This window comes from Mycteria americana, chromosome 10 (genome assembly GCF_035582795.1).
Source record: "Mycteria americana isolate JAX WOST 10 ecotype Jacksonville Zoo and Gardens chromosome 10, USCA_MyAme_1.0, whole genome shotgun sequence".
Classification (NCBI taxonomy): domain Eukaryota; kingdom Metazoa; phylum Chordata; class Aves; order Ciconiiformes; family Ciconiidae; genus Mycteria; species Mycteria americana.
Window position 1 is genome coordinate 118,674 of NC_134374.1, and position 21,292 is coordinate 139,965.

Consider the following 21,292-nt stretch of genomic DNA (forward strand, 5'->3'; position numbering starts at 1 on the left):
TATATAAGCCATGTAATATTTCAATAAAGGGTCTTCGATTTACCCCTCTATCAGAGTCCGTGCATCAATCCGCTACAAAGCAGGTATCCAAAGACCCAGATGAAATCCAGTGCACACGGTCCGTATGGCGAAAGTTTGTACAAAGTTCACTGATGAAATATACCAACACCCTGGTGATAATGAGCTGGACAGACACAGAGGCACCAACTGTGGATGGATTGGCTAGACAACTCCGAGAATTCAAAGAGACTCTTGCTTCCACCCTACAGACCTGTGTCTCAGCTGTGGAGAAGCTGTCCCAACAATTGTCCCAGCAATTAAAGGATAGGTCTTCCTCACCCATACCAACCAACATCTCAGCTATTAAAAGTCAGCCTTTTTCTGTTCAAGGGAGAGGGTACCGGTGGCACACACCATGTGCCACCCCTGTGTGACCGGGGGAAGGACATGAGGAAGTGGAATGGTGAGCCTACCTGGAGACTAGAAGCTTGGGTACAGGAACTGCAAGAAAAAACAACAGCCAAAAGGCATCCATCCAGGAAAATTACTGCTCCAGTGCCTGTTGGGCAGAGTAGAAAGGCTGATCTTACTTTTGATCCTGATGAAGGGACTTCTGGTTTGCAGTTACAAAAAATCAAGTAATGAATACTCTAACCAGGAATAGAGGGGCCCTGCCTTTGGCCAGGCAGAGGGAAAGGGACAACTGGTTTTACTGGTCTGTGTGGATTTGATGGCCTAGCACATCAGCCCCATGGCAGTAAAAAGTTCTAGTGGACACCAGTGCACAGGGTACTCTAATACCATCAGATTACAAAGGGGCAGAATCCATCTGTAGTTCTGGAGTGACAGGAGGATACCAACAGCTGCCTGCGTTGGAGGCCAAGGTAAGCCTAACTGGGAATGAGTGGCAAAAGCTTCCTATTGTGACTGGTCCAGAGGCTCGATGTATCCTTGGCATAGACTATCTCAGGAGAGGATACTTCAAGGACCCAAAAGGGTACTGTTGGGCTTTTGGTATAGCTGCCTTGAGTACGGAGAAGATTAAGCAGATGTCTAGCTTGCCTGTTCTCTCAGAGGATCTGTCTGTCGTGGGGTTGCTGCAGGTTAAAGAAGAGCAGATGCCAGTTGCTACCATGACAGTGCACTGGCAACAGTATCACACCAATCAAGACTCCCTGGTTCCCATCCATAAGCTGGTTCGGCAACTGGAGAGTCGAGTGATCAGTAAGACTCATTCACCCTTTAATAGTCCCATATGGCCAGGGCAAAAATCTAACAGAGTGGAGGCTAACATTAGACTATTGTGGCCTGAACAAAGCCACGCCACCGCTGAGCGCTGCCATACTGGACATGCTAGAACTCCAATATGAACTGGAGTCAAAGGCACCTAAGAGGTATTCAACAATTGATATCACTAAGGCATTTTTCTTGATCCCTTTGGCAGCAGAGCTCAGACCACAGTTTGCTTTCACATGGAGGGGTGTCCAGTACACCTGGAATTGACTGCCCCAGGGGTGGAAACGAAACACAGCCCTACTATTTGCCATGGATCACTACAGACTGCACTGGGACAAAGCAAAGCTCCTGAACACCTGCAGTATATTGATGACATCATTGTGTGGGGCAAGCTGCCCCTAGGGAGGTCCCACTGTACATGCTGACACAGGCTCTGAGTCATGTGAGGCTCAATTAAACCTTTGGTCTTGGGTGCCAGGAGGGCTGCAATAGCACTGAAAGCAACTTTATTCATGCTTGTTTTGTGCCTCACTTTTACAGTGTGTGTGGTTCTGGACTCAGGGCCTGAATTGGCTCTGCCAGGTTGTGGTGCCTCCTTGAAGGTCAGGACAGTCCTTTCTGAAAAGCCCTGTTTGCACCTGAACCATTGCCTTCTGCCATGCAGCAGGCAGGGGTGGTCATGAGGGTTGTGGCTGGAAGGGGCGAGCCACAGAATAGACTGCATGCTCTTGCCAAGAACTTGATGCTGCCTCACCACCTGCTTTTTTTCTTTAGAAGAATGGTTTGTTCTATTTGAACCTTGCAGATCCCTGTTCTTTGGATTGAAATGGACTTGAAATTCTTTTAGAAAACTTCCTACTGCAGTATTGCTCTCTTCTTCAAACCAATCCCAACTGTAAAAACCTTTTGCAGCCTCTTGTGTTCAGGTTTTGTTGGTGAGGGAAGAGTATTTTGGTTTTACGTTCAACCCTCTTCCTCAGGGATGTAAATGAGACAGGTATATTTTTTACATTAGAGCTTCCCTGCTGGGCTTTTGTTGGACAGTTTCTGTTTGGCCAGGCTCGGGGAGGAGCATTTTCCCACTTTTTCTTGCTGTGAAGGAAAGGTCTGCTCCTATCTGTGTTTCCTGATGGGATATGGCTCCTTCCCCCTTGTTTTTCAGGGTGTCAAGGTGCAGCTCATCCTGCTCTGCAAAACAGGGATCTGCCTGATCACCACTGAAGAGAGACAGGTGAGATTGGCAGCCAAACAGAGCATAGGTAAAGTCTCCAGTCAGGGAACATTTATTGAGCAGGGTATGGGTGGTGGTGGGGTTAGGGTGCCCTATGAGGCAGGAGGCCAGGGACTGCCCTGCACTGGTCAGTCAGCTCAACACAAAGAGACCAGAGCCACAGAGATGCAACAAGCTGCATCTGCTGGACTGAACAGCTGAAGGGCACCCACATTTCAATGCACACACATACTGCAGCTATCTGATGCAGTCCCAGAACCCTAGTACGAGCCCAGCTTTGCTAGCTGGAGAGCTGGGTTGTGGATCAGCAGAGTTGGGATTACAATCCAAACATCACCATTCTAGCTATTCTTTGACTGTGCTCCAAGCTGAGGTCAGCCCTTCTTGAAGGCTGCATCCAAGGGCGAACACAGGATTTCAACTTTGTTCTGGAGCTCAGACCACATAGGGCAGCATGGGGCCAGGAGCACATCACGTATTGGCACTCTGAAAGGACAAAACTGGTTGCTTGGGGAGTGGATAGGGGATGATTATGCTCAAAACAAAACTGTCAAGCTGTGGCCTTTCTGTAACCTCAAGTGGGAACGGCCCCTAACCTCCCTAGAGAGGGGTTGCAATCCAGAAATCCTGGTTGGGATCTTGAGAGAAGCAAAACAAAACAAATAACAGAATTACAGACCCGGACTGCAGGACAGCTTGTTTTGGGTTTATCTGGGATGTGCTCGGCAGGATGCCCTGGGAGATTGCACCAGAGGGCCATGAGGCCCAGGGCTGCTGGGTTATCTCCAAGGAGCTCTCATCAAGCCTGGGTGCAGTGATGCACCTCCCTCCCCCCAAAGATCAAGGAGCACTTGAACTAGAAAACAACAGAAAAACATACAATAGAAAACAACAGACCAAAGACACTGACTGTCAAAAACCAATTAAAAATACTATTCATGGCACTTTTAAGGAAAAAGAAGTAGTGAACGTTTTACTTCAAGTTAAGTCCTACTGTTTGGGGTTTTGCTAATATCGATGCAGAAAGACTGAAAAGTGAAGTGAAAAGTCTGACAAAAACAAGCTGGCTAAGAGGCTTTCAGGTCTGACAGCAATTTACAGTTGCTAATCAATGTTGGCTATTCACTGGAAAGGGAGTGCCTCTTTCTCAGCTATGTTACTTTCATTCTCCCAAAGCAACAATCAAGCCAATGAGTTGTCAGGAATGTCACAACCTCCATTGCAGTAATGCAGGCAGCTCATTTTCATCTACTTGAGCATGTAAGGATTTAGATTAGAAGCAAGGACCTGAAACAGAAGTTTTAACTGTGCTGTTGGTTCCTTCGCTCACATGAGACAGACTTCACATAACAGAATGCAGATGACAATGTACGTGATGGAGGATACTCTGAAATGCAACAGCAAGAACATTTAAAGGATTAGTTCAACAACAGGTATTTTGTTCCATTTCAATCTAATGAAATTTCTGCAATTAAGTTCAGCATGTAAGAATGACACACTTGCATATCTATCAGTTCTCTTGTCAGCATCTTAACCTTTTTCCTTCTGGGAAGGAACCACACTTCTCCCACTGAGCCAGCAGAAATCGTCCATTTTGTAGAGAACCCCAGTGCTAGGCATGCAACAGCATTACATGAAGTAAGAGAATACAGACTGTGCCCAAATGCAGGCACTGGCACTTTGTGGCATCCATTTCATTCCTACTCCAAACAGCTCTGGCTTTGGAATTCTTTATTTGGTTTGAAGTATGCTGAACACAGATCCCATGTCAAAGTTCTTCCAAGTCTCTTCCACCTCTTACCTGCCTGGGTGGATAACCAGTAATCCAGAACATTACTAGGCATAAGAGAACGGTCAACTGAAGCTACTAAAAGAAGGCAGAAGTTGGCAGCATCAGACATGACTGCAGGGACACACTTTTCCCCTCTAACCCTCCTGATCTAAGCTCCTGGAATACATGTAAAGCAGTAAGACTTCTGTCAAAATATAGGGGAGGGAGAAACAACATGTTCCCTAGGTGTGTGCCCTCCAGAACTGAAGTCTCTTCAGATGCTGCCCAACCCCACCACTGAGCTAGAATTGCACTGCATCATGCAGCACCTGGAGAGATACCACTGCTTTCCATCAAGCTGGGGCAGATAAAGCCCTTATCCTGTAGAAGTGCTCTTTGCTGCATGGGGCAAGAGAAGAGGCACAAGTAGTATCTTCACTGTAAGGCAATGTAGAGCCACCTTTCAGCCAGGAGTAGGTCTTGTAGAGTTTTTTTTCCATGTCTCTTTTCTGAAGGGTCTGCATTTCCTCCTTCACTCTAAAGCAGCTAGTTCCTCCAGGAGCTGCTCTTTCTCCTGCTGCAGCTCCTGCACCCGCTGTTTGTTCTGCTCTAGTCTGTCCTCCAGCCACTGAAGGAGAGGCCCACTGATGGCAGACATCTGGCTGCAGAGGTTCTTTGTGAACACTGGAAAGAGCAAGAATATACCATGCCAGTGCAAACACAGAAAAGACTCAGTGTGCTACAACAACATCAAAGCCAAGAGCGTGAGAGACAGCCAAGGAAACCCTCCAACATCCTGGACAAGGCAACCAGACATCCCCACAGGAAAGTCAGAATCAGCAGCTTGCTAAAGAGAGAAAGAAGCTATTTCAGTCTGACCTTTAGACACCCAGGGGAGGGATGACAGATCTACAACAGAAATCTGGACATCTGCATACAAGTCGTAACTGATGCTAATTAATTTCTAAATTCAGAGGCAAATAATGCCTCATTTATTGAACAGGTGAGAATGGACAATGAGGTATTTATCTTGGAACAGAAGTGGGATTAGGATTCACCCTATCTCACTGGCAAAGGCAAAGATGTCATATGCATGTAACATACAGGAAGTGCCAGGAGATGTAAGCATGCATATAGATCAGCCAGACACTACTTTAAGACTCACCAAATGCAAAATCCCCTTGCTGTTCTAAAAAAAAAAAAAAAAAAAAAAAAAACCAACACGAACCAACCCAAAAAAACCCCAAACAAACCCAAAGTCTATTGTAATTTTAACCAATTGTACAAAGGTCGAAGGATACAACAGCATTCATAAACCCCAGGATTAGGTTATTTTACAGCCCTTGGTGTTTTCCTTTAAAGTGTTTAGTTACAATTCTGTTCCTCCACTAGGCTTTATGTAATAAGATAACAGTCTCAGGGAATTCTCTGGGTTACACAGCATTTGTGATTGGAAATGAACTGTACGGCAAAGAAAAAGACAAAAGTTTGTGCTTTTATAGTTATTTACAAGTGCCTTTAATGGCAAAGGGAGACTGTTACACAGCTGTGGTCTATTGTCCCCGGAAGTCAGAGCCAAACCAACCCCTGCTCAGGACTCTACTGTTTTGACTCTGGGAGCAGCATCCTGGATTCTCGCATGCAAAAAAGGAATCCTTACCTGAGCCATTATGAATCTTGGTTACGGAGTCTAGATGGGTGAGGCTAAGAGAATGAACAGAATGCAGATTAGTGACAAGATAGCAATGAATCGCATGTTAGGCAAACCCATGCTATAGAACCAGCTACCTACAAGTCACTGACACTGCAGGTACATCTAATCCTCTTTGCTTGTTGAAGCCCTGTACATTCACAAGGATAACAAAGAGCTTGCAGCATAGAAACATCAGTGTTGAGCACCAGAGGCAGAAAAAAACAGCCAGCTGATATCAGACTTCTTCTCAGCACTCTTACCCTGGTTAAACACTAATTACTGTCACACACAGACACATCACTGAAGTGCCACCATTAGCTCACACATGCTTTAGCTCTTTTTTTGTTGCAGCAAAGGAGCCGTTATGCTTAGCTCTTGTATGCCAGGCTGAGAAAACTTGAATTCCTTAATGTGAAGGTATTCAACCAGCTCTCCTACAAAGGCATATGAGCTGCTAATACTTCTTGTTTTCTATACCGCTGCTAAGGTACAGAAAAGGTAAGGTATGGTATTTTAAGTACAGGAACAGTAGAACATGTTAGCAAAGACAGTCTTGGAGAGGGGTGCAGCCCCAGTGTTGTTACCTGTGAATTCTCCTGTAGGCATCTTGCTCTTCTTGGCAGAGGATCTTGGGCAGCTCTACAGCTGATTCCAGACACACTTTCCCAATGGTTTCATGGGGGACAACATGAATAGGAATTTCAATCCTTTCGTATCTAAAAGGGTATCAGATACAATTAACTTCAAAGCAGCAGAGAAAAAAAAAAAAAAGGACTTCTACAAACCTGCAACAGTCTGTCCAACACATTATATTGCTGCAGGTTTACTTTTGGGAACACATGCCTGAGTTGATAGGCAAATGGAAGCCTTTTATAGCCACACACTTGTCTTGAATTTTAATGATAAAATGCTAAAGTGACTAGATGGCTAGTACTGACACTATGATGTACAGCGTGTGTGCGGTTGGTAGGGACTCTACACCACGCAAGCTGGAAGCCTCAACCTCTAGAGTTGAAAGCAAAAGGGTGGGCCTTCTACACAATGGATTACAGCACAAATTCATACCCAGACTACAGTGTCCTACACCAAATCTTAAACTACTAAATTATCTAGGATAAATTAATCAGTCCTAATCTTTAGATTTTCTTCAAGCAACCTGCATTAGCAGAAGTAAGGAGATCTCATTCAGGCATCTCTATACAGTATTTGTTCCTCATAATGAGCCTAGAAGCCACTTATTTGAGACAACCCAGAAAGGAGAGACAAGATGAAATACAACCTGACACTGGACATAATATTCTTCTGCTGTACTCACTCTGAGCTCTTCTGGGCCTGAATGGACTGGAAACAGGTGTACAGAATCCTGCCTGTCTAAGAGAGACAGCAGAAAGACAGATTCCAAGAGTAATAAATCATCTAAAACTAAATATTCCTTTAGGAAACAGAATATGCTTTCAAATAGCATTTTAACAGGTTGCAAAGGTACACGCTTTTTGCTTTGATTGGTATGCTGGAACTGTTTGCAAGCGCATACTGACAGATCCATTAACTATGAAAAAAATCTTAAACAATAGCTACCTGGAAAACCTCAACAAGACACACCACTGTTAGCTTATCTCACACTATAGCAGCATCTCCTAAAGAGGCCAGAGGTATGGAGGTGCAATAAGCTGTATCTGCTGGACCGAACAGCTGAAGGGCACTCACACATTTCAATGGACACGCATGCTGCAGCCATCTGATGCAGTCCCAGAACCCTAGTACCAGCGCAGTTCTGCTGGCTGGAGAGCCAGGCTGTGGATCAGCACAGAGTAATTAATAACTTGTTCATTTGTCATTGGGATTACAATCCAAACATCACCATTCTAGCTATTCTTTGACTGTGCTCCAATCAGAGGTCAGCCCTTCTTGCAGGCTGCATCCAAGGATTTCAGCTTTGCCCCGGGGCTGATGTTTCTCATGAGTACTTAGAGGGTTTATTGCCATTTTTAAGTTGTCTACCTTTGTGTTTTTGTCCTCAATGAAGCAGGAAAAGATAAGCCCTACAAAACCTTGGTCCATCATCTGATACATAGCTTGTGTGCGGACATCTGCAGACAAAGAAATAAGAGAATGAGAACTGCACTGGTCACCTGAAGGAGTGGAAAAAGATTTGCCACCTTTTGAAGGGTGACCTGGAATTTGATAACAAATGTCACAAGCTTTATTTGAGATTGCTTACTCCAGGTGATTAAGTTAAAAAAAAACCTGATCCAATTTAAAATGTAATTAAATAGCAAATCTTAAAAATACAAGATGAGTTAACAAAACAAGAAATTATCTTAGCATCAGCCTGGTGCCACAGATCACTATATAGCCATAATGTCCAACACATATAAGATACTCACACACTTCTTTCAAAAAAGTTTTCATTTTTGCATTAACACTCACAGATGTCAAAAATCATCACAGTAGACCTATGATTCCCACAGGGTTTTTTTGCTGTTCCTTACACTCTAGGTCTAGTTTTCCCGTCTGGAAGAACAGTAGTACTAGTAGTAGCTGATCTGTGACTACTGAGTGACATGCAGTTTGAGCACCTGGAGCACACAAACAGGAACGGGGCTATACTGGCAGAGGTTCCTGAAGCCCACCCAGACAATACTGTCCTACCAGAGGACGTCTGAGAAACCAAACTTTGATAGTTGGGATGTGCAGCTCTGAAAATCCAGTAAATCGAGTAATATGATTAACCAGCTGTGAGTTTTCATACAGAACCTAGACCAAGACTGCTCTTACCAACATGCGATGGCCAGACAGTAATATGAGGATGAGAGTGATACCAGCCCACAACTCTCATGGGACGTCCCGTCATTTCAGCCAACCTGTGTGTGAGTCAAGGTGCTTTTGAAACCAACAGAGCAAATGGAAGAAGTTTTTTGTACAAGAAAAAACAACAGAGTTATAAAAGAGTTTCTCATCAGTCAACAGAATTCCAGATCCCTTTAGAGGGGTGACAAGACACATGGCAGGAAGCTGATGGAAGCATCTTCCCCAACACTGGCAGGATGCCACTGCTGCAAAAGCAAACTACATTTTGTTTGCATGTGGCAGTAAGTGACATGGCAGCAAGCTGTCCAAAACAGCATCCTTGAGTGTATGTAGGAAAAGGATCTCCAGTGCACCACGCTTGGAAACAGAGACTTGTCAACCTTTCATCTTGACTAAATCTCCCTGCTGAACTGCTACCCTCCCCCAAAAACATACTTCAGTTTTGCTTGTGACCAAATACAAAGAAATTATAAAAAACAGTTATAACACAATCCCACTGCAAACACTGGAACCAACAAAGACTCCAGAGAATGGCAACTGCCAGCACAGCCCTCCAAACTGAACAATTGTAGGAGGGAAGCAGCAGACAACTTCAAGCCAACTAGAACAAGTCTAAAACACAGCACATAAAAAGAGGTCCGAGGCAAACCACTTCACCAGCGAGTTTGCTGCTGTCTCTACTAAAGGATATCTCTGCTTCCGTAGAAGCAGCTGAAAGCTGCTCTGGCGAAATTTCCACACGGTCTTTTCTCTTATCGGAGCGGCGCAGGATGATCACAGAATGGATATGAACAATTCGACTGGTGTCAACCTAATGACACAGAAGAAAAAAATCGATCATTCCTCTGCTAAAGAAATTCCTCTGCTAAAGAAACACCCACTCTCAAGGAAAAAGCTGGCTCCTGTACCTTCAGTAGGGAAAAGGCACACATCACAGTACAGTCAGGAGTGCGCATGGGAAGCTTTCCTGAGTCTGAGCTTTGACTTTCCCAGCAGCTAGAACCACGACTCGGCGCTAGCCAGGAGCGAAAAGGGGAGGGCGGAGGCGCAGCAGCACGGCTACACTAGGGAACCGCCCCCACACAGGTCTGTACAACGCTTCCTGCCGCGGTGACCAAGCCCCGCTCGGAAGAGCCCGCAGACTGCTATCCCGCGGCCCACACCGGCGCAAGCCATGAACCCCGCCCAGGCAGCACATCCGCCCGCTGTGTCCCCCGCGCGCAGCCCGTCTCTCCCCGCGGCAGCCCCACCCAGCCCCTGCACCTCGCCGATGCAGAGCCCCATGACCTCCTCCTTCTCGGTGCTCAGCGCGTGGTTGAGGCACACCAGGAAGGCATCAGCCTCCAGATGCACCGCCTGCACCGCCATCTCGCTGCCACCCGCTCGTCTTTCCCCACCAGTCCCGGAAGTAGGCGGGGACAAACCCCACTTGCCTCGCCCGCACTCGGCAGCAAGGCCAATGCCTGTGGGGCTCGCTGGCCCTTCCAGCCAATCGGCGCTGCCAAGGTGCAGTCTGGCTTCCGGAGAGGCCAGAGGGGTGCTGCGCGGCGGAAGCGCCGTGTCGCCCACGCGAACGGCGGCTCCGGGGTTCCGCGCTGGAGCCGCTGGGCGGGGCGGTACGGGGAGGGGCGGGCGGCGGAACGGAGGGGGACGGGGCGGGGCGGCCCGACCCGGCTCGGGGCGGGGCTCCACTGTGCGCCGGCCATTGGGGCCTGCGAGCAGCCGGGGGGAGGCTGCGGGGTCAGAGGGGAGGGCGGGGGAAGGCTTTGCTCGGTGCACACGGCGCTGGCTGTCACCTGGCGTGGGGCTGCAGGTAGGTCACGGGCGGGCGGCCCGAGGGGCCCGGCCCGGCGCCTCCCGCTCCGCCTGGTGCCGTCTCATGCCGAGGGGCGGCCGCCGAACCCCGCAGGCCCGGCCCGGGTGGGAGGCGGTTGCTATGGAGACGTGCTGCGCCCTCTTCCCGCCCCGGCGGCCGGGCCTCCCTGGCCCTTCCCGCCTCCTTCTCACCACGGCCGGCCCGCCCGCCGTCCGCACCGGCCCCACACCCCTTCCCCATCCTGCCCTCCCTGCTCCCCTTGTCCGCACCGTCCCCCACACCCCCTCCTCGGCCGGCTCTTCACCAGGCCCGGCTCCCGCACCCCTTTCCTCGTCCTCCCCTTCCTTCTCCGGGGCTCCCCCCAGACTATGTCCATCTCTTTTTGTCTTCCTGTTTCTTTAGATCCTACCAAAGCTAGACCTTCCCTCCCCAAACTGCTGGACAGCCCCGGCTGGTCGGTGAGCATCTGCTACCCCTCAGTAGATTGGGCAGAGTGGAGAGTGGAGTCACGGAGGTGCTTGCTCAGGGCGAGTGCTCCAGGCAGAGTAGAGTCCAAACCCCCAAGAAGAAGCTTTAGAGTGAGTCAACATGCTCTTTACATCAGCAGACAGCTCATCTGATCCCTGACTTGTTGCAAGATGCAGGCTGGGTTTTTCAGGAAAGCTCAGCTCCCTTTTAGCTCCCTGAAGACTGCATGCACAGAGGTGTGCAGGCAGCTGCACACTCTCCACCAGAAGGCCAAACTGGCCAGCCTTGGTCCAAAAGCTGTGTAGCGGTGTTAGCACAACATTGTGCCCAATTCACTGAGCCTCAGTATTGCTTTTTTCCCTTGGTGCCTAAATGGCAGCTGAACTTTTCTAACAATCTGACCCAGTCCCCTTTTAAAATAAAAGGTAATAAAGGGTGGAGTTTGTTCAGCATGCTGAGCTCCAGCTCTGGGGATGGTCCAAGCGGCAGCTGGAGCAATTTCTTTCACTGTTTTCATAAAATATTTTAATGTACCCAATTTAAAAGCAAATAAATTGTCTTCACCACAAGATGCAGTCCTCCTCCTGGCCATTTTTAACATTTATTAATATATTGTATGGCTCAGAAATCCAACCAGGTCCCAGAACAGCATTAAACTTCTAAGGCCTGATGCTGAGATGGACAGAATACCTGCAAGTCTTGTTTCTGTCCATGGGGCTTGGGCTTTAAATCTCCCCAAATCAATACCTTAAACAGCTCAGACTTGTGCAGTTATGTTGATGGGAAAATTAAAATCTGTGTCAAAGGATGACACTGCAATACTGCAAACTTAAGCTGATTGGTTTTTTTGTTGGATGTGGTGGTTTTTTTAATAGATTATGAAGCAAGCAATATAAGAAACAGGTTTTACAACTTGTTTTAAATTTAAGTAAGCTTACTTCTCCTTTCACCCATATCTTCCTTCAGGCTTTTTTATTGCTTTCTGATAAAATCTGCAAAAATAGGAATTGTATATGTTTTTCCCTTCTTAAGGTTTCAGGTGCAAATGTGTAAGCGCATGCTTTTACAAATCTCCTGTTTCTTTTGTATGTTTGAGTACTAAAGACAGACCTGTCTTACTTCAAACCCAATTGACGGTTTTGCCTGACCTCAAGATTTTATTTGTGGCACTAACTGCGCACCTTCATAACAGTCTTAGAGACTGTTGAAAAGAGAGGCCAGACTGGGCCTTTGAACTTTGGCAAGTGAACTCAGAGCTATGGAGTTCAGAGGAAGTTTGAGACAAATTAGTGGGGCAAAGGGTGAAAACACATGTTAACCACTGCCCATTCTGCACATTGTCCTCTGCAATGAGACCTTGTTCTGTCAGTCCTGTACCTATCATTACTACCATGTTCATACACAATAAACACAAACATACATGTTCTGCTTTAGTCCTCCTACCTGTAGTTCAGCGAGACTGAACCAGGTTAGTATTTGGATAGGAGACCTTCCAGGAGAGTTTACTTGCTGTAGGAAATAGTGTTCACTTACTGAGTAGTATTTTTCAAATACGGAAGTCAGTCTTGAGTCTTCTGGTTCTGGGGATGATGAGCTTTGAATTCCAGCTTTGAATGGAATAAAAGCAAGTTCTTGAGCATTTTTGGTCATGATGTAGCTTTTGGCAATTTACTGCAGAGTAGGAGAGTATCCTGGCCGAATTCCAACCTGGGTGATTACATTCAGCTGACTGAAAATGAGCAGTGGCAATAGCTGCATCTCGCTGTTGGGCAAAGTGATTTCCACACATGGGCTTAAATTTGTAAAGTGACTTATGGTAAAGCAGAATGAAAAGAACTTACAGAAATGTCCCTTTAACCCTCACAGCTTATTCTTGAAGGCCTTGTGAGGCTTGTCAGTCTGCTGTCACAGTCCTCTAAATGCCAGTGATCCAGCTGCTGGGGCATTGCTTGGAATGGCTGTGCCACATCACAGGGTGGTCTTCAGAACAGTGGTGCTTTTTATAATGCACATACACATTCCCACACATCAAGCAAGGAAACAAACAGAATGGCAGAAAAAGAAATAATAAAAGAACATTCAAAGTTTTCTTTGTTAGAAATTAAAATACTGTGACAGTGCTGTTCAGGCTGATCCGTGGTTGGTGTTTTGTTTTCGAAAAGGCTAAGTGATCCTTTGATTCAAAAAGGTAGAGAAGCACTGATGTAAGATATAGAAGGCAACATGGAAGTGTATTTCCTGTTATATATGTACCCCAATGTATAACAATTTTTTTTCTTTCCCTGACTTTCCCTACTTTATTTTGTACCCAGATTTTCTTGCTCCTGTCTGAAATATGCCTTATAACTTTACAAGTTTTCAGAAGACCACTGTGTTTCACTGGGATAGGAATATTGCATCTGCTTCATAGCAGGAGGATGTTATGTGTATTACAGCTTAATTCTGTTCTACTTTAAACCTAGATAAAGAATGAAGACTGTCTGTACCATTTTGATTACCTCTTCTAGGGTTGAAAGAGAGAATCATTTCCCCTGACCTTCATTTGCTAATGGCTCAGCTTGATCTAACTGGTATACAGATAAACTTGCTATTAAACAAAAATTCCGATAGGAAGAACCACCTCAATGTCCAAAATTTCTTTGCCCCTGCTGGTATTGGTGGCTCTCTGTAACCATCTAAAAGCCGAACTACGCAAAGTCACGAGAGCTATTCTCAAGAAGCTTGTATATGAATGGACAATGCTGCCATCCTCTTGAGAGATGAGACGAAGGACCCTTCACAATGACAGCTCTGCAAGTTCCAAATATGAGAGTCGTGCATACGGAGTTTCATGCTTTGTCTCCAGAGTGATCTTCGTTCTTGTTAAGCTAATTTCACCTCTTGTCACAAGTTTTGCTTTTGGGATTTAGACCATCATTAGCCACGGAACTCCTGTGTAAATCACTTTTCTTTTTCCTTTTTTTCCCTGTTTTACACAAAGACTGTTAATAGGACTGTTAGTGGAATAAGCAAAGCCAATATTCACAGGGTTTAACTTTGTACCAATAGCACCTTTTGCCCCAGAATGCCTTACAAACGCTATACAGCACGCATGTCCCAGTGTACAACTTGTCATGAAATTTCTGTTCACTTAGGCACCACCTTAGTTTCCCAAGCTGACTTTTAGGGACATTGCAGCACATAGCATCTCATACAGTAAGTCAGACGCCACCCAGAGGTGCCTTTCAGGTCTGAGAGCTTTCTCCGTGAATGTATTCAGAGCTAAAGAGACCATGCGTGCATCCTGCGGGTTGATGCCGTCCACCTAACGGGAGCATCCTGAAGTGACTGAGGGAATGGCAGAAGGAGGGCACGCTGGCGCTCCTCCTGTCCGACTGTGGGTGCGACGCATAGGTGTTTACTGCGATGAGCACCGCAAAACGTGGCTTGTGGCTGCAGAAGAGGCAAGTGTCCTTTGAGCTTCCCAGTGATTGTAGCTTTGCTATTGCAGGTGCCTCTACTGCATTGCCAGTAACTGCCTGCTCTTTTTGTTACTTTCCCCCAGGAGGAAGGTATGCTGAGGGCTCGGATCCAAAGAGTTCAGGTTCCCCTGGGTGAGGCGCTGCGACCCAGCCAGCTCCCCCCATCCCGGCTGCCTCATATGTGGCAGCTGTCCCAGGGTGAGCAGTACAGGGATAGTAACTCTCGCGTTTGGGAGATAGAGCACCATCTCATGGTAAGGATGGTGGCAACAATAGACCATAGTCATGCCTGTTTGTGAAGTCATTTGAGATCCTTGAGGGACGGCAAAGGACTGTTATTTTGTTGAAGTCCATTAGCTCAGCCACAGTAACTGTAGACGTATTGAACTTTTCCTTGTCGCTTACAGCTTGGTGGTGTTGAAGAACTGCTGCTTAAACTCGTGCCTGGTGATTAATCTGGTATGTGTAGACATTACCCCTGCTTTGTACTGTGCTCTGTTTATTCCCAGTCATTCTTTAATATGAATTTTTGTCTTTCAGGAGCAGTGGCTCTAGGAAGATGTCGTTGTACATTTTGTACAATAAATGATTCTCTCTCCACTGAAATGCAGCCACCTCTGAGGTGGAAGCAGTTAAACAACACACAGCAACATCACACAAGAGTTTAGGACAGGCAGTGAAGAGGAGTATTGTGTCCAAGTGAAACATCAGGGGGAGTTCTAGGTAGGCAGAATGTAATTGCCCCAAGTGGAGTTTGGCCAGGATGCTGGAAATAATGCCCTAGCAATATTGAAAAGTGCTGTGGGCCGTTGAATTATTGAAATTTCAAAGGCAGCACCTCCATAGCTCTGGGCAGGGTCAGGAGCTGAACTGCGGCTCAGAGGGAGCTGAAGTCCCACCACTGCTTTCGGTAACAGCAGTGCTTTCCTGTAGAGGTCTCCCATCCAACTACTAGTACCACCAGTTTTTGCTTGTCTTTTGATCTCTCACAGAAGATCACCGTTACAGGTGTCACAGCTGCTGAAATCCTGCTTTCTAGAGATTTGAACAAGATGGAGCTGTCCTCCAGTCTGTTTTGGGGGGGGATTTCCAAGAGGCTTTCTCCTGGAACAAAAAAAAAAAAGCCCTCCTTGTTGTCTTTATGGGACATACACAACTAAGTTGTTTTGTTTGGTTGTTTTTTTAAATGCTTCCTCCAGCTGCCTTTATATGACTTACACCAAATCCTTGGTTGTACAAAGCTCACAGAGAGGGCTTTTACATAAATACATGTTTTAGTATAAGGTCTAGAGGCACAGAACTGTTAAAAATTAGTCAGCCATGTTAATTTGAATCTTTGCTGGAATCTTTGTGCATCCAAGTGGAAAAGGACACATTTTGACCAGAGAAAAGAAAAAGACCTTCAAGCCTAGCAACATAAAACTTCCCGTATTCATTGTCCACATTATCATCCTTAAGCCAGACACAGAGAATTCTTGTGTATGTTGGCAGGCATCTGCAAGCAGCAATAGGTGTTTTCTGAACTGTCTGTGACAGAGAGGGAAATTGGGAGCTCTTTAAAGCCTTGGCTTTAAGACAGTGTCTTGCCCCCCCACCCCTGAAAAGCACATTATTTCTACAGTAACATTTTCCTATCATTTTAGTTCTCTGAACATGTCCCAGAAGGATCCCTGCCAGAAACAAGCCTGTGAAATACAGAAATGCTTGCAAGGTACCAAGTGTCATTTTGTCTTTTTGGTGTCTTGATTTTTGGTGGAACTTAATTCTTTTAACTTAACCCTATTTTCCTTTCACCTTGAGAAGGAAGAAAGCAAGCACATTAGCATCACCTCATTGCAAAGCAAGCAAAATTATAATGTCTGGTTTTAATAGAATTCCCTTGTGCTTGATTGTAAATAACAAGACACCATTAGTACAAAACAGAGTCTTTGTAAAAGTAATGTTGTGCTTATTTCAGAGTGTTCTCCATGCTGGTAGTAAGATCCCATGTGTAGTCTTGGGACTCAGCTGTAGGCGGGGAGAGCTAGACATTATAATAAACTCTCTTACAGAGTGAGTAGTGAGGTAGTGGGTGGATTGTATGAGAAGACTGCAGAGCTTCTAGCTCCAGTAGTATTTTAAGAGCAGGTCAGGCAGATGTCTGTGAGGCACAGGTTAGGTATATGTGATCTGGCGTCAAGGTATGAGATGGTATCCCTCTGGTGACCTTTAACAGCTGTTTTGTGTTAGCTTAGCTAAATATTTTTAGGGGTGAGGGAGATTATAATGTGTTTTGGGAGCCTGAGTTGGGGACAGCAGGCTTGTTACTTGCAGAGGACAATATTTTTAAAAAATTTTGGTTGCTTCTTGGAGAAGGATTTGCCTTATGGAACGCATAAGAGAAAACATTCCTCTGTGCCAAGGAAGCTCAGCCATATGGGAAAGAGTTCTTCCTAACTCACCTGGTGGAGCCCTTAGTCAGCATGCTCTGAGCTTCACGTGAGAATAACTCATGGTGTAGGGATGATGAGGCAGGAGGCTAGTGATGCCACAGATAAAATTAGCCAGGCCAGTTCCACAGTAACTCATTTCTGCCTTTAATTTATTTGCAGACTACAAGCAGGTTAGCTAAAATATAGCAGGGAGGGAGGAGGGGGTCCTGCTGGGGAAGCAGAGGGATGGCTTTTCAGGCCGCAGCAAACTAGTGATTGCAATCTGTGCAGGTAACACAACCACCCCAATGACTGGGGAGGAGCATAGGAGGAAAAGCATCTGGGGAAAAAGTAAGGAAAAGCAATAGTCAGTTATTGGTAGATGTCTGTCTTTCCCAGGATTGTTTTTTGGAAGCTGTGTTCAGCTCAAAGCAAAGGCTCAAACAACCCCCTCTACATGTTCCCAACATTTGTCTAGATATTACCTTTTACTGTCTTCGTGGTTTGGAGCATTCTCCCGTGACGGGCTGCCTTCTCCCCCCATAGTAACTGCACTTAAAAGCTAATGTTGGACCCTGTTTTGGTCCCATCTGTGACAGTGTTCTTTTTATAATATTCATGGAGGTTATTCCAAGTGTTTTACCTGTGTGGGTTTGTGTACAGATTTGATCTGAATGGTTAAGTGTTAGCAAAGAAGCTCTTTGACTCTGCTATATGCACACTCCACTGTCCACCGCTTCTCTAGCTATCATTTTGGAGTGCTGTTGTTGTTCATGTATTATTGTGCTGTGGAGTTGTCTGAGTTGCACAGATGAAGCAGCTGAGTTGACAGACAGCAAAGCAATTTTTCCCTGTAAGAATTAATGCAATAGAGGATGTATACAGAGCCTTAACTGGCAAATACGCAGAGACAGTGTACACAGTGCAGAGGATGGAGGGCAGAAGCAGGACCTTTGGGAGATGCTGGCTTTTCAAAGGCTGATTTTGGAGTGGGTCATTGTTCCAAAAGATCTTGCCTGCTTCCTCTGTGAGACTGAATGCCCACTGTAAATCTCTTTTGTGTTTTGCTATCCATTGTATGACTAACTGTTGTGCTTTTCAGGAATGCATCCCTGACAGATAGCAGGGTGTGCCTGTACATAGCCATAGTTTTAGAAACAAACCTGCACAGGCAGAGGAACAGTTAGGAGAGCCTTGGAGAACTTGTCATCAGCAGGTTATGGCAGAGAGAGATTAGCTCTCCTCTCAAAGGGCCTGCCATGCCTCCTAGGCTGCCAGCTTGCACAAAGCAGTAACATCACCATAACCTTTTTCTCAGGGGTGACCTCTGTGCTTGTGTTACAGGTCACTCACCAACCCAGTTACGGAATTCATAGCCCAGCGATCAGGCTTGCTCATTAACGGGAAGGCGTTCACTGCTGCTTTCTGGGCTGTCCAGTGGGTGCTGTGTTTGTCTCACATTAGGTTGCCATTGCTTTTAGTCTTTTAAGAATCAGTGGTGGGTCGGGGGGTGAGTGCAGTTGTGTAGTGGTTGCATAGCTCATTCAAGGCAGAGCGGGTAGCTCTGCATGCCCTGCCCTTCTATGCAGACAGGCAGGTAGTTATTAATTCAAGCCACAGACTCAGCCTGGTCACATACTCGCAGGGCTTCTCTCCGAGAGCCTGGTGGCCAGTCCTGCAAAGCACTGTGGGGTTTGCCATCTCAGCTGACAGTGGCAGCCAGCAAAGCGCTAGGGCAGAAAGGATGCTGGACAAATCACCTGTGTCCTGCAGTGCCTGAACCTGCCAGTGAAGTGAAATCTCTCCAAGCCTGAAACAAAGGCAATATGGAGAAAGTACAGAGGTGGGCGTAGCTTTGCCACGCACAAAGACATGAGCCCAGTCACCCCAGGTCAGACTAGGAGCTCGTTTAGCCCTATGTCCCAGCTCTGGCAGTGTCCAAGAGGAGAAGCCTAGGAAGGAAAGTGAGAGGAGTTCAAGAAACAGTTGTGTGGCTAAGGGACCTCCTGAGCTAGAGGTGGGACCTTTGTGTGGAAGGTGGTCGTGTCACTAGCTCTGTGCAGTTGGATTCAGCTGCTGGTGTCTGGCTAAGCATTTCTGCTAGCGTGCTGCCTGCTTCGGTTACACTGCAAAGCTACAGCCTGCCCACAACAGGCCACCAGTAGGAGGCTGGCAGTCATACTCCTCACCCCTTCCTTTTACAAACCCTGCAGTGCTGAAGGGTGCACACGTCCCTGTTTATACCAAGTCCTCTTTGGATGCTCTTGTATTTACACTCAGCTGTAAACCTTATAGTGAGATGGCAGCTGGCTTGAAGACCATGGATGACAAGATCCAGCTTAAAAGCACACAGGCTAAAGAAAGTAAGGGTTGAAGGGCAGCAATAAGGGAAACATCATTCTTACTGTAGTGAGATGTGATAGCTACAAAACTGGAGGACTGAAGATGCTCCCATCCACAACAGCAAGGATGCCTTTGCATGGCTTTAGATAGTTGGAACTAAAGAGAGATTTTTGTAGAGCAGAGGAAGTGATGAAATGCTTGTAAGCAGCTCTTGCTTTTCAGAGAAACATGCTGCCCAGCAGCTGAAGGGCTGGGCTAGATGCATCCCCTCTGGGGACAAAACCTGTTCCGCTCTGCAGACTTAGTGTCTCCTTCTTATTTTCCAGTGAACAACTACATGGAGTCTAAGTGTGAAACGGTGCTTCAGGAAATGCGGAAATGCTGCGCCTGCTACGCCAAGGGCAGATCCATCTGTTGTTCAGGGTTTGAGAAAGAAGAAAGGGAGAGAGAAAAGTTTAAGGCGACTTCAGAAGGAATTCCCCCACCACCTCAGTAACACAATGCAGCTCCAGCAGGTGCTGGAGAATGGACTCACCTGCAGAGCTCGTGTGTGTTTTTTTAAGCCTTCTTTAGACTTTCAGGAAAGCCAGATCGCTCCCAGAACACACCACCTGGCACACCAAAAAGTATAACACAGTACCAATAGATGGCCTGGTTAACAGACTTTATTTTCTGTACCAAAACATCATCTACATTGTCTTTGCATTGCACCTGTGTCTGTGAAAAGTCAACTTGATGTTTTTAGAATGCTTACCTTACTCTAATCCATCCTTGCTCTCAAAATGGAGAACTGGAACCAAGTTATTCTGGCTTCTGGAGTGAGAGGTACAGGAAATGAGCTCAGCAGAGTGAGTGAGTTTAAGCGTGACACATGAAACAAGCCCATCTTGACACAGCAAAGATATTGCTGCCATCATGCAGTAGTTCCAGACAACATTTGCCTGTCCAGTGGTTCAAGCTCAAGAACGGGAATCAGGTCTGGGGATTGTTCCTAGGTCTTGCATAGATCACGAGTGACTACAAGTCACTTTGCCTAAGTGCCTCACTTTCCCACTGGCAGACTTTTAGTTACTTTATATTTGAATTGCCTACACGCTGCTATTTGCATGACAAAGATGTTACAGGAACATTATTTCAGGGATTGCTACAGGAATAGGACTTTTTTTTTAAAAAGCAATATTCATTTGAAAGATCTGACTGTTGATATAAAATTTATAAATTTATGTATAATTGAACACCTTTAAGCAATATGTTACAAACCCAGCGTAGTTCAACCCGCTGGTACCCAGAGGCCTGTCAAAAAGCCCTGGGCTAGATCCAAGAACTGATTTAGGTGCTGCTTACTGAACAAGCAGTTGTAGGCACTTGCTTTCAACACAGCATTCCAGACTCACTCACAAGCCAGCTGTGTCTGGACCCCAGGGAGAGATGGCTTTTCAGAAGTTCTCACCTGTGCAGCAGAATTTCCTGTGACCTATAGGAAGAGCTCGGTAGACGGGTTCCTGCATCACCCTTCAGAGCTGCTAAGTCTCTCCGTCCCCTGTAGCAGGAGTCCAGGCACCTCAGTGGGTGCCAAGTCCATTACAGGGCCTAGGCACCTAAATATCAGACTTCGAACCCACTAGGCCCCTAACTCTGTCATTAGATCTAGCCGTAAAGGACTTTTGTGCTGTGATCAAGTACAACTTACTTATGAAATACAGCTTCTATAAACAGACCACTGTAGTCTAGGCACAATAGTTGAGTGTATTGAAGCCTAGAAGAGCAAACCATCTGTATTCACTGCTCTGAAATACCATGATACAAAATAAATGACTGGAACAAATTGTAGTCTCAGTGTGGTTGTTTATTGAGAATACAACATAGCTGCAAGCTGGGCAGCTTGGCTACCATTCACAGTCCAGAGCTACATGTGATATCATCATGTTTAAATAGAAACTGCTTGATATTTTTATAACTGGGGCTCAAGATCAGAATAATTCAGGGCTCGCCTTCCCCTCCTGCTCCCCTCCCCCCCCAAAACCCTTAAGACAAAATAGGGGTGCTTTAGT

At 46.2% G+C, this 21,292-nt stretch overlaps 3 protein-coding genes across 5 annotated transcripts; 2 read left to right on the top strand and 1 right to left on the bottom strand.

Moving 5' to 3' along the window:
• Positions 1-4,181: 4,181 nt before the first annotated feature.
• Positions 4,182-11,094, bottom strand: BRCC3 (BRCA1/BRCA2-containing complex subunit 3). Of its 2 annotated transcripts, none has more exons than XM_075513396.1 (8): positions 10,968-11,094; positions 9,369-9,553; positions 8,710-8,795; positions 7,933-8,021; positions 7,247-7,302; positions 6,516-6,647; positions 5,899-5,942; positions 4,182-4,922 (listed from the first exon to the last, which is right to left on the bottom strand). In XM_075513396.1, exons 1-8 carry the CDS (start codon positions 11,022-11,024, stop codon positions 4,771-4,773), a joined length of 801 nt encoding a protein of 266 aa, XP_075369511.1. In that variant the 5' UTR covers positions 11,025-11,094; the 3' UTR covers positions 4,182-4,770. The 2 variants fall into 2 exon arrangements, with proteins under 2 accessions (XP_075369511.1, XP_075369510.1); XM_075513395.1 differs by lacking the exon at positions 10,968-11,094 and adding an exon at positions 10,006-10,164.
• A 3,242-nt stretch (positions 11,095-14,336) lies between these two features.
• On the top strand, positions 14,337-16,198 carry MTCP1 (mature T cell proliferation 1). Of its 2 annotated transcripts, none has more exons than XM_075513401.1 (4): positions 14,337-14,469; positions 14,571-14,741; positions 14,895-14,946; positions 16,131-16,198. In XM_075513401.1, exons 1-3 carry the CDS (start codon positions 14,362-14,364, stop codon positions 14,940-14,942), a joined length of 327 nt encoding a protein of 108 aa, XP_075369516.1. In that variant the 5' UTR covers positions 14,337-14,361; the 3' UTR covers positions 14,943-14,946; positions 16,131-16,198. The 2 variants fall into 2 exon arrangements, with proteins under 2 accessions (XP_075369516.1, XP_075369515.1); XM_075513400.1 differs by lacking the exon at positions 16,131-16,198 and adding an exon at positions 15,028-15,166.
• CMC4 (C-X9-C motif containing 4) lies at positions 15,138-21,057 on the top strand. Its single transcript, XM_075513403.1, has 3 exons — positions 15,138-15,210; positions 16,131-16,198; positions 19,568-21,057. Exons 2-3 carry the CDS (start codon positions 16,141-16,143, stop codon positions 19,735-19,737), a joined length of 228 nt encoding a protein of 75 aa, XP_075369518.1. The 5' UTR covers positions 15,138-15,210; positions 16,131-16,140; the 3' UTR covers positions 19,738-21,057.
• Positions 21,058-21,292: the final 235 nt, after the last annotated feature.

Coding starts and splice junctions, on each gene's coding strand:
- MTCP1 (XM_075513401.1), top strand. CDS start 14,362: ATGGCAGAAGGAGGGCACGCTGGCGCTCCTCCTGTCCGACTGTGGGTG. Junction 14,470..14,570: donor GGCTTGTGGCTGCAGAAGAG/GCAAGTGTCCTT, acceptor ACTTTCCCCCAG/GAGGAAGGTATGCTGAGGGC. Junction 14,742..14,894: donor AGATAGAGCACCATCTCATG/GTAAGGATGGTG, acceptor TGTCGCTTACAG/CTTGGTGGTGTTGAAGAACT.
- BRCC3 (XM_075513395.1), bottom strand. CDS start 10,110: ATGGCGGTGCAGGCGGTGCATCTGGAGGCTGATGCCTTCCTGGTGTGC. Junction 8,796..9,368: donor TGCCTCGGACCTCTTTTTAT/GTGCTGTGTTTT, acceptor ACTCACACACAG/GTTGGCTGAAATGACGGGAC. Junction 5,943..6,515: donor GCCTACAGGAGAATTCACAG/GTAACAACACTG, acceptor TCATTCTCTTAG/CCTCACCCATCTAGACTCCG.
- CMC4 (XM_075513403.1), top strand. CDS start 16,141: ATGTCCCAGAAGGATCCCTGCCAGAAACAAGCCTGTGAAATACAGAAA. Junction 16,199..19,567: donor AATACAGAAATGCTTGCAAG/GTACCAAGTGTC, acceptor CTTATTTTCCAG/TGAACAACTACATGGAGTCT.